Here is a 14,900-nt window from a genome sequence, read left to right on the forward strand (position 1 = left end):
GAGAACACATGTGCTAAGGACACTGACAGGTAAATTTTTGGTACCTTACTAGAGAATATTGAATGTACTTTAAAACAGAACATTTATTTTCTGTCTTTAAACCTAAAGTATTAAGTATGTTTTTATTTTTTAAGTATTAAAAATAGTTCAAATACCAAAAATAGTTTATTACTTAAAATAATAAAGTATTTTTATCTTTTTCCTAAATAATATATGGGGGGCTTCCCAAGTGGCACAGTGTTAAAGAACACACTTGCCAATGCAGGACATGCAAGAGACATGGGTTTGATCCCTGGGTTGGGAAGATCCCCTTGAGTAGGAAATGGCAACTCACTCTGGTATTCTTGCCTGGAGAATCCATGGACAGAGGAGCCTGGCAAGCTACAGTTCATGGGATTGCAAGCTACAGTTCATGGGATTGCAAAAAGTTGGACATGACTGAGCACACACATAAATAATAATAAATGTATTCTATTATATATTAATAACTATGTTAATATTTATTAATAAATAGATACATTTGTGATATTTATGAATACTATATTTTTATAGTAAATAATATATTTTAATAATATAATGTGATGTATAATATTGTGATAATATATTGCAAACATACATTTCTCTTTGTTATTGTATTTTATTCAATTATTCAAATTTAAGAAAAGTGGAAAAGAAGGCGGGACTCTGAGTGCAGAAGGTCACTCTGACTTAAAGGAATTTGCTTTCACTCTGATAGTCTTCGTTGGAAGACAATGAAAGCCACGTGTGAGACAGGGCATTGCGTGACAGCATTGTTTGTAAAGATGGTATGACAAGATCATCTCCATTTCTTATCTCAAAAGAAAACTTGTTTTGGTTGGAAGAGGATGCTAAGACAATCCTTCACAGAGCTGTAAATCTTTTGAGTGGTTTTAGCTGATAATTGTCTGATTTGTTGCAATAACCCATTCAGAAGAAACGGGGGAAGGAAAGCAGGAGGGAAGGGAGAGAGGGGAAAGAGGAAAAAGGGAGCCAAGGCAGGAAAAAGAGATTCACTTAAATGTGATGGTGGATAAATCATTCTAGTTATGAAGTCCCTGCAGTGTTCACAGCTCTTACCTTTTGACAGCCTGATTCAGTGTCAGAAAGGACATGGCCTGCTTTCTTACAAAGGTAAAAAAGTGTTTCTTCGCAATTTTTGACTTTCCAGTGTCCCTCCTAGGGGGAAAATGATACAGCATGAATGAACGCACTCCATTACTGATGATGATAGTCAGCGTTAATTATTTTGGATTAAAATATGGTTAATAATGTGTGTTTCAGCATGGCATGATGTGTTAGAATCTTGGGTTGATTCCTGACATATGAGAAGGAGGTTTGGCTTTTACATTAAGCTGATCTCAGTGTTTTTTTTTTTTTTAAAGATGGGATAGGTAGCGATTCTCAGTCTTTTGTGTTCACCAAAATTACCTGGGTTATTAAAACACAGATGATTGGGATCCATGTGTCTCATTCAGTAAGTTAGGTGAGACCTGAGAATTTGCATTTCTAACAAGTTTTTAGGTGATATTGATGCTGCTGGTCTGGGGGCCACACTTTGAGAACCACTTGGATGAAACTATCTCCCTGACCAAGTGATAATGCTGCTGCTTCTCTTCAGTCACTTCTAGGTGTTAAACTGAATGCTTTGGGGCTTCCCTGATGCTGGGGAAATGCCTGGAAGGCACCATGAATCACTTTAGATAACACTATCATAGCTGAGCTTGATGTTCAACCCCTAACACCCTTCACGAATTTTCCAAAGCCCCACTCCATTTCCTCTTTTAATAATAGGCTGCTGCCTGCATGTCTTTTCTTAGTTCTACTGAAGGCTGTTCTCAAATCCTTCATTAATAATGAAATACAATAACTGCTAACTGATTAAAATTTTATCCTGTCAAGAGATTTTTTATTTTAACACCAATCAGACCTTTAGACTAAAACCACAGAGTTTGAAATTTTAGTGTCTCAGGCATGCAAGGATTTAGGTGAATAGACAGCTCTTCCATGACCCTCAGAAACATACCACGTAGGAGGGTGACACCTTAACCCATAAAAGCAGCTTTTAGCTCATTCCCACGGAATCTCCAGCAAACCATTCAGTTCTAAGATGGTGTCAGGCACACTGTAGTTGCTTAATAACTACTGCATGGGCGGATGAATGGATTGTTTCCTAGGCTCTCAGATTCAAATTGAGCTATCAACCATGTTTGGGTAACTAGTTAATTATAATAATTATATACATACTGAGCTCAACTTCAAAGAAATGAATGTTACTTTTTATGTATCTACTATTTTAGCAGCTACTGAGTTGCTAAAAGGGGGCCACAAAATACCACACTTACAGCAGCATGGTCCTGACACATCCAGTGATGTTAGTACCTATCTTTTCTCTCTTAAGAATAATTTCTCTGTCCAAATTGGCTCCTGTTCTGTGAATATGCTAAGTGGAATACTCATGTCTGTCAAATGAAAAAGGAGAATGTCAACAGGAAATTAAGGTCACCTTTAATTATATCAAAACTAATACACCAATAAAACCTCAAATACTATAGTGGCTTTCAGGAGAGTTAGACCCAAGACCAACATTTAGAGAGGTCACCGCCTCCACCAAGTGTGACCCTGAAACACTGCCTGAGCACTATCATTGTAACTGCATGTATTTGTAACAGCCTTGAAAGCTATAGCAATGGAATGTGTCATAAGAATAAGTGCTTAGGCATTTCCCAAGTTTGGCTGACACAGTCACTTTGTCAAGCTACTTAAGTAACATATAATAAACTGCTCAGATCCCAGTTACCTCCTAAAACTCCACCAGTGAGTTCAGCAGCCTTCTGTTCAAAGAGATTAAGTCTATTCTAAACATACTTTGAGAAACACTGTCAAACAGCTTGAGATTAAACGAATTCTGAATAATCAGAGGTTTTAGATAAATGAGAAACTAGAGTAAGGGTAAGTGTGATGTTAAGGTTACTGGGACCATTTCATTCATGTTGAGGAAAAGAGCAAGATTTTCCATCAATTCACAATTTTCAAAGAGGTTACACACATTGTTGAAGTCCTTTTATGTTAAGAAGATAATGGAGTTTAAAAATGATCAGAGTAATTTCCTGCCTCCCAGGTTCCTCCCTTCATCTTCACCCGGGTGGTCAACGGTGCTACCATCCACCGAAACAGTGGGTGCTCAAGCCAAAAACCTACCTCTCTCTCACCTCTGCATCTATTTTAGCAACAGTTCCTGTCTTACAGAGGATCCCTGAATCTGTCTTCTTGTCTCCACACTCACTACCCTAATTCAACCACAGGAAGAGCCTCCAAACCAGTCTTTCTTCTTCTATTTTATCTTTCTCTGATCATTTCTCTGGGACTTCCCTGGTAGCTCAGTCGGTATAGAAACTGCAGTGCAGGAGACCTGGGTTCAATCCCTGGGTCAGGAAGATCTCTTGGAGAAGGAAATGGAAACCCACTCTAATATTCTTGCCTGGAGAACCCCATGGACAGAGGAACCTGGCAGGCTACAGTCCACGGGGTCACAAGAGCCGGACACGACTTAGCAACTAAACCACCAATCAGTTCTCTGTGGAGCAGCCACAGTTACTCTTAAAATGTAAATCAGATCATGCCTTCATCTCCATGAAGCCCTTTAGTGGGTCCTATCCCAGGCCTATAAGCCTCACATTCTCTCATTCTTCCTGCTCCATCTCCTACCACCTTTCACCATTCATACCGCCATACTACCCAGGTCTCTGTTTTGATTATCAGACAAGGCAAGCCTTGGTCTGCCTTTGGGGTCCCCTGCCTGAAATGTTCTCCTGCTCTTCAAGAGACTTTTTTGTTCTTCAGGTCCTATATTAATGTCACCTCTTCAGAGAACTTTCATTGACTGTCCTGTCTGAAGAAGCTGTCCCAACCCAAATTTCTCATTATCTTGAACCTATGTCCTCAGAGCTACCATCACAACTATAATCACCATGTGTTTGCACTGCGTTTGTGTTTTACTGCCTAGTGTGGAAGCCCCATGAGGAGGAGGTGTTGTGTCTGTGTTAGTCTCTGCCACAGCCCACGTCCCTGGCCCAGGTTGCTCTCAATACAAGTTCAGTGAAGTGAGCATTGAACAACGAATCAACTTACAGATTGCTCTGCTGAGACACACAACTGGCTTCTATTTGGAAAAATGTGGGGCTCAAGTGTGTGCCAATTAGTAAAGGTGACCGAGGAGCCACTAGACCATTCAAAGGAAACTGGAATTTTATGGCTGCTCAAACCAATCCATGTTTCTGATGCATTTTCTGCAAGAGATTAACGTAAATTACTTACAAGAATCCTAGTATCTGCAAAGGCAGTTACACAGAGGGGCTGTTACCAATATATACCCCTTTGCATGTGATTGCTCCTTCGTTTCTTCATGGAATGAAACCTGTTTAAAGTTTTGGTATAAAACACCTGCTTAAACTTTTCTCCCCTGAATCTATCCAGATCTGCTCAATATAGGTTTATGAGTGAGGCAGACTGACAGCAAAAGTCAGTGCAAGGACAAAGCTTAAGCTAGTCAGATTCCTGGGACACTAGTTAGTTTGTGCTACAGTGTGGAAAGTAAGTCTGAAAAGTCTGGTTTTTCTTCTACCTCTAAAAAGAGAAAATAGGAAGGTTGATTGAATTAAGAAAAGGCACTTAAAAAAAAACAAACAAACTTAATAATGTCTACCTTTAGTTTTTTTTTTTTTTCCCTTTTGACCAGGAAAAAAAAAAAGAGCAAAAATTCTTAGAAGCATTGAATGGGAGAAATGGGGTGTCTGGAAAAGTAAATAAAATAAAGCTTTTCAGTCTAGGTGGGTTGAAAAGACCATTGGTGGCTGGGAGAGTGTCCGGTGACTTGTTGAGATGGAGGCAGCCACAGAATTCTTTCAATCCCAGTGCAAAGAGTGAGGAACAATGACAGAAGGGGGCCAAAAGGGCCATAAAGTAGATGCTGAGGATTCTTTACACTAAAAAAAATTTACTCGAAGTCAATGATTTCAATGATTTTGTTAGGAACTTCCTTTATTGCTTGGATTACATGGCCACAGCACATTACTGCTGTCTAGTACCCATTATACTAAATTACACGTTCAAGTTTTTTTAATCAGAAGTTTCAGGAAATTACCTTTCCTCTTTAAAGAAAACCCAAAACCCCCAGTCATCAAATTTATCTGGCATATGTGAGATATTACAAAGTTTATTAATATGTATTTTGTAAAAATTCAATGAATTTGCATGCCTGGATATTATTCAGGAATTTCAGATGTATGTGCCATAAAGAATCACTTTAAAATAGTTTAATTTCTTGTCAACTTTACTAATAAAGAGAGTTACTATATATATACCTCTTAAACCAAAGACACTTGGCACTCACCATCTCCAAGGAGGGTTACAAGAAACTCCACTTCTGCTAACGAAGTTATGTCTATTAATGCACTGTTGTTGGACTGGCAAGACTGCAAAGCCTCATTCCAGGTCTTTTTTTCTTTCTCAAGTTTATAGCAATTACGATTGTGGGGATTCCAGCCAGGCTCACAGTGTGTAGCATAATATTTCCAAGCATCATTTTCTTTTTGAACCAAAAAAAAAACAATGTCACTTTCCACAATTATTTTAACATTACTTATTGCCCACAATATAAATCACCATCAATATGTGATTATTTTTTAAACTTGAAAAACAGAAGCATATGATACAATGACATATAAACCATATCATTCTAGGTCTTCAGACTTGAGAGGGATCCCAACTGTGATCTAGAACTAGGGTCTAATGGATCTCAGTGCTTTATTTTCCAGATGAGCTAAGGGGATCCCAACAAGAACTAGGGTCTAATGGATCTCAGTGCTTTATTTTCCAGATGAGCTAAGGCACAAAGGGATCCCAACTGTGATCTAGAACTAGGGTCTAATGGATCTCAGTGCTTTATTTTCCAGATGAGCTAAGGCACAAAGGGATCCCAACTGTGATCTAGAACTAGGGTCTAATGGATCTCAGTGCTTTATTTTCCAGATGAGCTAAGGCACGAAGAGGTTAAGGAGACTTCGTAAGATCATACAACCTAAGCAAGAGTCAAAATACCCTGACTCACGCTTAGGTTGTATGATAAATATCGTATTCTAATGCATGTATCCTAAAGGAGATCAGTCCTGGGTGTTCATTGGAAGAACTGATGTTGAAGCTGAAACTCCAGTACTTTGGCCACGTCATGCAAAGAGTTGACTCACTGGAAAAGACCCTGATGCTGGGAGGGATTGGGTGCAGGAGGAGAAGAGGACGACAGAGGATGAGATGGCTGGATGGCCTCACCGACTCAATGGACATGAGTTTGGGTAAACTCCAGGAGTTGGTGATGGACAGGGAGGCCTGGTATGCTGTGATTCATGGGGTCGCAAAGAGTCGGATACGACTGAGCGACTGAACTGAACTGTAACTGAATGCATGTATGTGGAATCTAGAAAAACGGTACTAAAGAATTTATTTATAGGGCAGCAATGGAGAAACAGACATAGAGAATAGGCTTATGGACATGGGGAGAGGGGAAGAGAGGTTGAGATGTACGGAAGGAGTAACATGGAAACTTCCATTACTATACGTAAAATAGAAAGCCAAGGAGAATTTGCTGTGTGGCTCGGGAAACTCAAACAGGGGCTCTGTACCAACCTAGAGGGGTGGGATGGAGAGGGAGATGGGAGGAAGGTTCAAAAGGGAGCGGATATATGTATACATATGGCTGATTCATGCTGAGATTTGACAGAAATCAACAAAATTCTGTAAAGCAATTATCCCTCAATAAAAAAATAAATTAACTAAATTAAAAAATATATAAAATTTAGCAGTTGGAGCTGCCATTTAAGTCTTTTTACACTGAAAGAGGAGTATTATGAAACACAACTTAAGTGGTTTTTAAAGGATTTTATACACAATATTAGGTGCGGGGATAGATATTTATTCTCAGCTGAAAAGAATTCAAAATTCTCTGGCCATTTTCTCTAGAGCGGAGATAATAGCTTTCATTTTGAGGGTCAGTCTGAGTGCCTCTGGGGTCTCTCTGGGCTCAGATGGACTCTGGGTTTGACTTACAGAACAATGCCACAATGCTTTGACACTGGCAGGGAAGGCAGCTATGTATGTGCGCATTTTGACTGTCAATTTCCAGGAGCTTGCCCCCAGGCTGATGACAGCATTTTTACTTTATTTTATTACCTACAACTTCTTCCTTTGTGGCTCAGCAGGTAAAGAATCTGCCTGCAATGTGGGAGACCTGGATTCGATCCCTGGGTTGGGAAGACACCCTGGAGAAAAGAAAGGCTATGCACTCCAGTAGTCTGGCCTGGAGAATTCCATGGACTGTACAGTCCATGGGGTTGCAAAGAGTTGGACACAACTGAATGACTTTCACTTCACATTACCTACAACTGGGTGCCTCCCTTCAGCACTAACTTAGAAACAACTTCACTACTAATTTAGGAAACAAGACATTCTTTCAAAATTGCTTCTAGGTCTCTAACAGAGATTAGAATCACAGTGGAAGAATGTTAGAACATTTAGGTAGATCAATATCAACCTAAAAACATAATCACAGAACCCCTTTAAAAAATGAACCTAAATTTCACTCTAAAACTAAGATAAAAAGATAACATGGGAACTTCTCTGATTGATGCAAAGGTGGAGACAAGTAAGGAACCTGGGGACCTTGGATACACAGTCTGAAGATACTGGATGTGATTATCAAAAGTATTTGTTGGACCTGAAACAGCACCAAATAATCCAAACAAACTTAGCATAACTGTCATTATTTCTAGTCTTCTGACCTCAATTAATAGATCAGGATAGCAAATAAAATAGAAGAAAAGGATAGCAGGAGGATGTGCAGGAGGGCATAAGAAAAAAAAAATCAAGGCAGAAGAAATTGAGGCAAGAAAATGAAAGGAAAAGAGGGAGGGACAGGATGATAATAGCCATAGCAATGTCAACACATTTTTGACATAATGAAAAAAATCTCTAGAGAAAAAAATGATGAAGTGCTTCTTCTACCCACCCCCATATTCCATAATATCTTTAGATTTAGCTACTTAAAGGAAAATAAAAGTTAAAGCTTAATTGTAAGGACGTGTAGAGAAGAGGGAACCCTTCTACACTATTGGTGGGAATGTAAATGGTGCAGCCACTATGGAGAACATTGTGGAGATTCCTTACAAAACTAAAACTAGAACTACTGTCAGGAAGCATTTAACAGGAGGCTTCCTGTGTGCTGTTTTGGATCTGTCAGGAATCCTCTGGTCCTTATTAATATTCAGGAATTAAGAGGAGAGGCACGCCTTTCCCGGGGCTGAGGAATCCAGGCATTTCCTTCGTTAGTTTTTCAATATGGTGCTAAGTACCCTCTTCCTCCTTATGAACCATACGGTAAAAAGTGATTGTTTACAACTCTCTCTCTTTAGTAGGGGTCGCCTTATGTTTTGTTAAGTCTGGAATTTTAATCTTTATCTTTGCTGAGAATAACTACCTTGTAAGACAGTGTATATGCCCACACCATGTTGATTAAAACACCTTTGCTCCATCAGAGCTTGGGTCCCCATGTCTTTCTTTCTTTTCTCTCTCTCTCTCTATATATATATATATATAAAATATATTTCTGGCTGATTCCCTGGAGCACCAAAGCCAGCTGCGTAACCCAGGGAATATTAGCCTCTTTCCTTCTTTCACTCTCTTATTGTCGACTCTGGACCACCAGGTTCCGGTCCAATAAAGGACCAACAAACTACCACTTGATCCAGTAATCCCACTCCTGGACATATATACAAAAAAGACAAAAGCTCTAATTAAGAAAGATACATGCATCCCAATGTTCATCAGCACTATTTACAATAGCCAGGACATGGAAGAAACCTAAATGTCCATCAACAGATGAGTGGATAAAGAAGATGTGGTATGTGTGTATATATATATATATATATATATATGATGGAATATATATATATATAATGGAATACTACTCAGCCATAAAAATGAATGAAATAATGCCATTTGTAGCAACATGGATGGACCTAGAAATTTCATACTAAGTGAGGTAAGTCAGACAAAGACAAATATGTTATATTACTTATATGTGGAACCTAAAAAAATGGTACAAATGAACTTATTGACAATAGACTCACAGACATTGTAAACAAACTTATGATTACTAAAGGGGAAAGATGGGATAAATTAGAAATTTGGGATTAACAGATACACACTACTATATATAAAATAGATAAAGAACAAGGACCTACTGTATAAAACAGGGAACTATATTCAGTATTTTGTCATGAATCTGAAAAGAATCTGAAAAAGAACTGTTGTTTCTAAATACAAAAAAAATTTTTTTAAGAAATGTTTCTAGTTATGCTGGTAATGATTCTTTTAAAAATGGCTATATTTTTATCTCTACTTACTGAGTTAAGACATTAATTCCATAAAATTAAAAAGAAGTAATAGATCTTAAGAGTGGAAGTAACTGGGCTTCAAGTACTAGATTGTAATTATGTGGTATTTAAGTCTCAGGTACACCTAAAAGTTTTGTTTGTTATTTTGAGGAGAAAATATTACTAATAAGAGATACAGAGTATGATAGGAGATCAATGAAGTAAAGAATTTTATAAAACTATTTTCTAATTTATATGTTTAATTTCTAGAGTAATCATAAATAAAACTCAACTAGAATAGAAAAGGAAGCATATCTTATTTTTCTAAGCAGAATGAGTAAGAATGCCAATTTTTTAAAAAGAGAGGGAGAAGATATTTTCTATACTTAGATTATTCTGCTTTAGTTTTTAGTAAAAACCTAAATGCATTTGTTAAATTCATGGTGCCTTGGGAATAACAGATCTTATCTCATACACATTTTTATTTGTATAAAGACTAGTTTTAGCTAAGTTTAAATTAGAAATTATTAGCAAAAAATAGAGGAATTTGAATATATTGAGAGGACAAGCAAACAACTCATAAAAACAACATAGAAACACTCACCAACTAGTCCATGATCAGTGGGATTTAGATATTTTTTACACACATAGGGCAAGGTAGACTCACAATCCCGACTTTTCCAGGCCTTTGGCATAAATGCATTAAATGTTCCACAGTGATATTCAACAAATGGCTCAAAATTTATTTCTGAAAACACAATGTTTGTGTACTTACTGTTAGAAGCAAAAGCAGTTTAATATATACTGAAATGTAGTTTTAGCATCAAGGAGACAACCTTTCTCTTTGGCATATGTAGTAAATTCTGTAAGATAGTATATTTGTGATTTTGCAGTTGAAGTCTAGGCATGACAATGAAATGATTTCCCAAAGATAGAAACAGCTGATTTTATTACTTTAGGGTAGAAAGAGATTTTTCAATCTGTTGCTATTTTTAAAACAACTGACTAGAATCTTGGCTTTGACCCAAATCCTTCTGAAACCTTGGCTAAATGGCTTACCTTCTTGGCCTCCATTTCTTGTTCAGAAAAGCATGCCTTATAGAAATTCAATCAGGCTTTAAAAAACACTTATAATCCACTTTCACAATAACGTGTTATATACGTACATGGGAAATATTGCTATTTAGGCTGTGGGGTGAGTCCTCCAGTCAAAGGTATGCAAAACACTGCAGGTACCTGGGTTCCAGTTCAGATAGTTGAGTGGTGTTCTGTCAGACCACTGCCAGCCAGCATCTTCATCCAGCTGATTCAGACCCATCCATACTTCCACTGCTTCACTGCCCAAGTGCTCTGAAATAAGAGAAATATGGAGTTTCAAAAACAAAATTAACATTACACTTATTTCTTGTTTTCCTATTCCTGGAACATGGATTCATAAATTAACTCCATCAGTGTTAGAAAGGGGTTTGAGTACTACTAAACCCCACCCTGGTGGTTCAGAGTAAAAAAAGCCAGCCTAAGAAACACGGCGGTTTCCTAAAGGCTCACTGAAGCAGCTGTGAAGTGCTTAATCTAGGCACCCAGGAATGCTGCCTCTCAGCGGTCATCAATCCATCGAGTTCATGGTTACAAATTTGAGACCATCCGACTTGTGTGAACTCAGGCACTTGAGAGTTCTAGAGCGTGAAGGAGAAAGTGCCCAGGGCCAGTCCTAGTAAGTGCCCCTCTGTCTTCCTTCTTTTGCCATGTGTGTCTGGGGGCCTCAGTCTGGAGGCTCAGGACTCTAGTATGCTGAGGCCACCTCAGGCCTGAACAAAAGAAATAGGAAGAAATGCTATTAAATCTGTATAATGGGTATGTGTGCATACAGACATAATTTTTCCACTTTTCATAATTTTTCCACTCTTGAAACATTTCACAGTTAAAAAATTGAACAATTTAGGGGACCTTTTTTGTTTTTTAGGAATCTGGCAAGGGAGAGGAAAGCAGATTAAGTACTACTAGTGTTGGGAGGCAAGTCTTCAAATTTAAGGTATGCAGAAGCAAGCAGGGAGATGGCTCCCCAGTTAAGGAGTGGGAGCTGTCTGGCCAAAAGGAGAGCATCATCCTAGGGAACAGGGTATCCAGAGCAATCAGCAGCAGGTCGGGCCATGAACTGTGCAAATGCTTCTTCAGCTGGAGGTGGGAGAGTGTCTCCTGGCAGGCTGACCCTGTGGCCTCTGCTCCTAACTACTGTGCCACAGTTCTTCCTTTTAAATTCAATGCCATTTTTGTTATAAATGCTACATAGAAACATGTGCATTGACATGCTTGTGTAGAAAAATATGGTTATCAAAATTATAGAATTAGAGGAAAATTTTCTTTGATTTTTCTGTGTATGTGAACTTTAAAAATTATTCTAGAATAAATACGTGCTACTTGTGCTATAAAATCTGGGGTAAAAAACTAGTGTTAAAGGCTTTAGTGAAAGTAACTAATTGTGCAACATTTTTAAATGTTGCCATTTAATCTTTTCATCTATAAAGGAGGGCATTGATCCCTTATGATTCATCTGCTTCAGAACTCAATTTCTTCTGAGCCAGATGCAGGGGCCCTGCCTGAGACTGAGACCCTGACAGATAAGAGTTATAAATAGGGTGACTGTCCCAGTTTGCCTGGAAAATTCATGGCTTATGCTGGTAGTTCCAGAATAAGTATTAATGGCAGCCCCTTTTACTCTCAAAAGAGTCTCAGTTGGGATGATCAATTGCATGGTCACCCAGGTTACTAAGATTAGTTCATTCACATCACAAGGCTCCAGAGCCTTCTGTGATAGGGCATCTCAACACAACAGTGGAAAACTAGAAGAACCTAAACCTTTAAGGAAAGAGAAAAAGGTGTTTTATAATTTGGAGATCCCCTAAATCACTGAACAGCGTAACATTCATGGGCTCTGCCCTTCCAAGATTCTGTGGCATAAACATGAGTCTTTTTGTAATGTCTATTTGGTCAGTCCTTCCAAAAGCTTTGTTGTTGTTGTTGTTATTTAGTTGCTAAGTCATGTCTGACTCTTTGCTACCCCGTGGACAATAGCCCACCAGGCTCCTCTGTTCATGGGATTTCCTAGGCAAAAATACTGGAGTGGGTTGCCATTTTCTTCTCCAAGGGATCATCGCAACTCAGGGATTAAACCTGAGTCTCCTGCTTTGCAGGCGGATTCTTTACCACTGAGCCACCTGGGAAGACCACCATTTGATTAAATCATCCATCTGGTGTCATCATAACAAGAGGGAAAATAGAAGATGGATTGATAAGATGGAGAAATGTCCACATTTCATATTGGGGCAAGTGCCAAGTGATGCTTTCAAGTAACCTACTTAAAATGTTTAAGTATTAATTATTCTTATCTTAGAGTTATTTTGAATAACTTCTCTGTTCTAACAATACATAGAAAATCATTGTGTAATTTATAAGCTGTGTTTAAAAGTACAAAAGTAGTCTACTTAGCTTCACAAGTAAATGGGCTCACAATTCTATAATAATAAATTCAAATTTAAATTTCTTTGGCTATTTCTTGGCGTTTGTGGCAGCTTGGATAATTCCTTGTAACATGGCTAATGTTCATCAGCAATTAACAACAGTAGACTATTTTGTAGTTTGTAGACTCCAGTCTACAAACAGTAGACTATTCTCATCATTAAAAAATACCTTAGTCAAAACAAGCTCCCATCTTTATGAAAAGACTTCTGTTTTTCCAAACAATCTCCAAAATCTAATCATAAAATTGTGGTGTTTAAATCAAAGTCTCTGACATATCTTATTTATTTCATCTGTATTCAAGTTTGATGAGTAAGTCCAAACCCTCTTATTAGATATTCCAGCAATTGAAATAGATAACAATTATAATTCATAAATAGTACACAACATTTTCTATGAATACCATTAAAGGCTAATATTGATATTGGAAATGGGTGTTTTCCTGCAATATGACTCACTCAAATTGAGTTTCAATGATAATTTCCCACTTCTGCATGTCTGTGGGGAAAGTGGCCGATACATACTGTTCACACATCTGTTACCATTCTTCTGGAAGGTATTAATGACTTTCAAAAGCCTTAAAATGTGCTTACCCTTCCACCCAGTGAATCCACTACTAAAAACTTACAGAGAAATAATTGGGGATCTATGCACAAAGGTATGTGCAGGGATGGTTTTCAATAGTGATAAAGAAATAAAAACAAAGAATTTTATCCACCTATCCCTATCTAATATTGGAGATTAGCTAAATATATTATCACTAACCTGGATCGCTATGTAACCACTGAAACTTATGATGTAGATCTTTATTTCTAGACATGGACAGATGTTCATTATACACGTAAATTACATAAGCATTTGTACCATAGTTGCTGTTAAGTGGTCAATACACACTGCGTGTTTGTTATGTGTGCCAGACACTTTTCTAAAATTTCACCTGCACTATGACATGTACTCCACACTGCCAAAGAGTAGGCATTGTTGTTATTTTCATTTGATAGAGGGGAGAAGTTGAGGCACAGAGAGGTTAAATTATCTTTTTAGCCCTGATAGTAAGTGATGGAGGTAGGATTCAAACCCACATGGGGGGCTCTTTGGTTCCAGCTCCTAGCCTCTGCACAACTGCCTCATGTTTTTATTCAATATCATTCTTCATAGATACTGTGGATGTATGCATACATGCATTTATGTGAGATTTTGCAGGGAAAAAAATGGCTATCTTTGGATTGTGGAACTATGAGAGATTTTTCTTTTGTTTTTCTTTCTGTATACTTGAACTTTTAAAATGATCCTAGAATAATTTTATTATTGTTATTCTAGGATAAATATGTGCAACATAATTTGAAAAAAAGTCAGAGACTTTTCATGAAAGTGGCTAATTTTGTGACACTTTCAAATGTTTCCAAAAAAATTGAAATTGCTCTATGTAAATATCTACAAACATTTAATCTATAAAAGAAAAGTAAGAAGAGAGTTTAGGTGAGAGGTAAAAAAAACAAGACCCAGCTCATTAGCACTCTTTTGACAGTTTATGTTATTATTTTATAGTGTTAGTTAACATGTGTGTACCTTTGCTTTTCCAATCAAATTTTAAGTTCTTTGGCATCCAGTGGAAAGCCTACTACATACTGCACGTAGTGACAGACAGGTAAGATTTTGTTTAATTAGTAAACAGCTTATATTTATTAATGGAAACAGAATGGCTAAGATCTCCACCAAAGGAGGAATTCGGACTTAACTTCAGAAGTCTCCCATATTCACTTGTTAGAGCTGCAGATTCTCCTAGGTCCCTTGCTGTGACCTCAACATGTCTTTTCCAAGGTGGAGAAAACAAGAGAGACATGGCCAGGTGTCAGATGGAATGGCCCAGGGTTCAGGTTAAAATTCTGGGTGTGACTTTGGACCATGTTAATAAAAGAATATTTTCCAAGGGAATTTTTT

At 37.8% G+C, this 14,900-nt stretch overlaps 1 protein-coding gene across 2 annotated transcripts in view; it reads right to left on the bottom strand.

Annotated features, from left to right (window-relative positions):
- PLA2R1 (phospholipase A2 receptor 1) overlaps positions 1-14,900 on the bottom strand; it is a 121,957-nt gene that overhangs the window by 70,248 nt on the left and 36,809 nt on the right. For both annotated transcript variants that reach the window (XM_043488310.1, XM_043488309.1), the window contains exons 5-9: positions 10,680-10,793; positions 10,048-10,191; positions 5,411-5,605; positions 4,150-4,307; positions 1,099-1,197 (exon numbers count right to left, since the gene is read on the bottom strand). In XM_043488310.1, coding sequence (XP_043344245.1) covers positions 1,099-1,197; positions 4,150-4,307; positions 5,411-5,605; positions 10,048-10,191; positions 10,680-10,793 — 710 coding nt within the window. The remainder of the gene's footprint in view (positions 1-1,098; positions 1,198-4,149; positions 4,308-5,410; positions 5,606-10,047; positions 10,192-10,679; positions 10,794-14,900) is intronic.

This window comes from Cervus canadensis, chromosome 15, assembly GCF_019320065.1.
Source record: "Cervus canadensis isolate Bull #8, Minnesota chromosome 15, ASM1932006v1, whole genome shotgun sequence".
Lineage (NCBI taxonomy): Eukaryota > Metazoa > Chordata > Mammalia > Artiodactyla > Cervidae > Cervus > Cervus canadensis.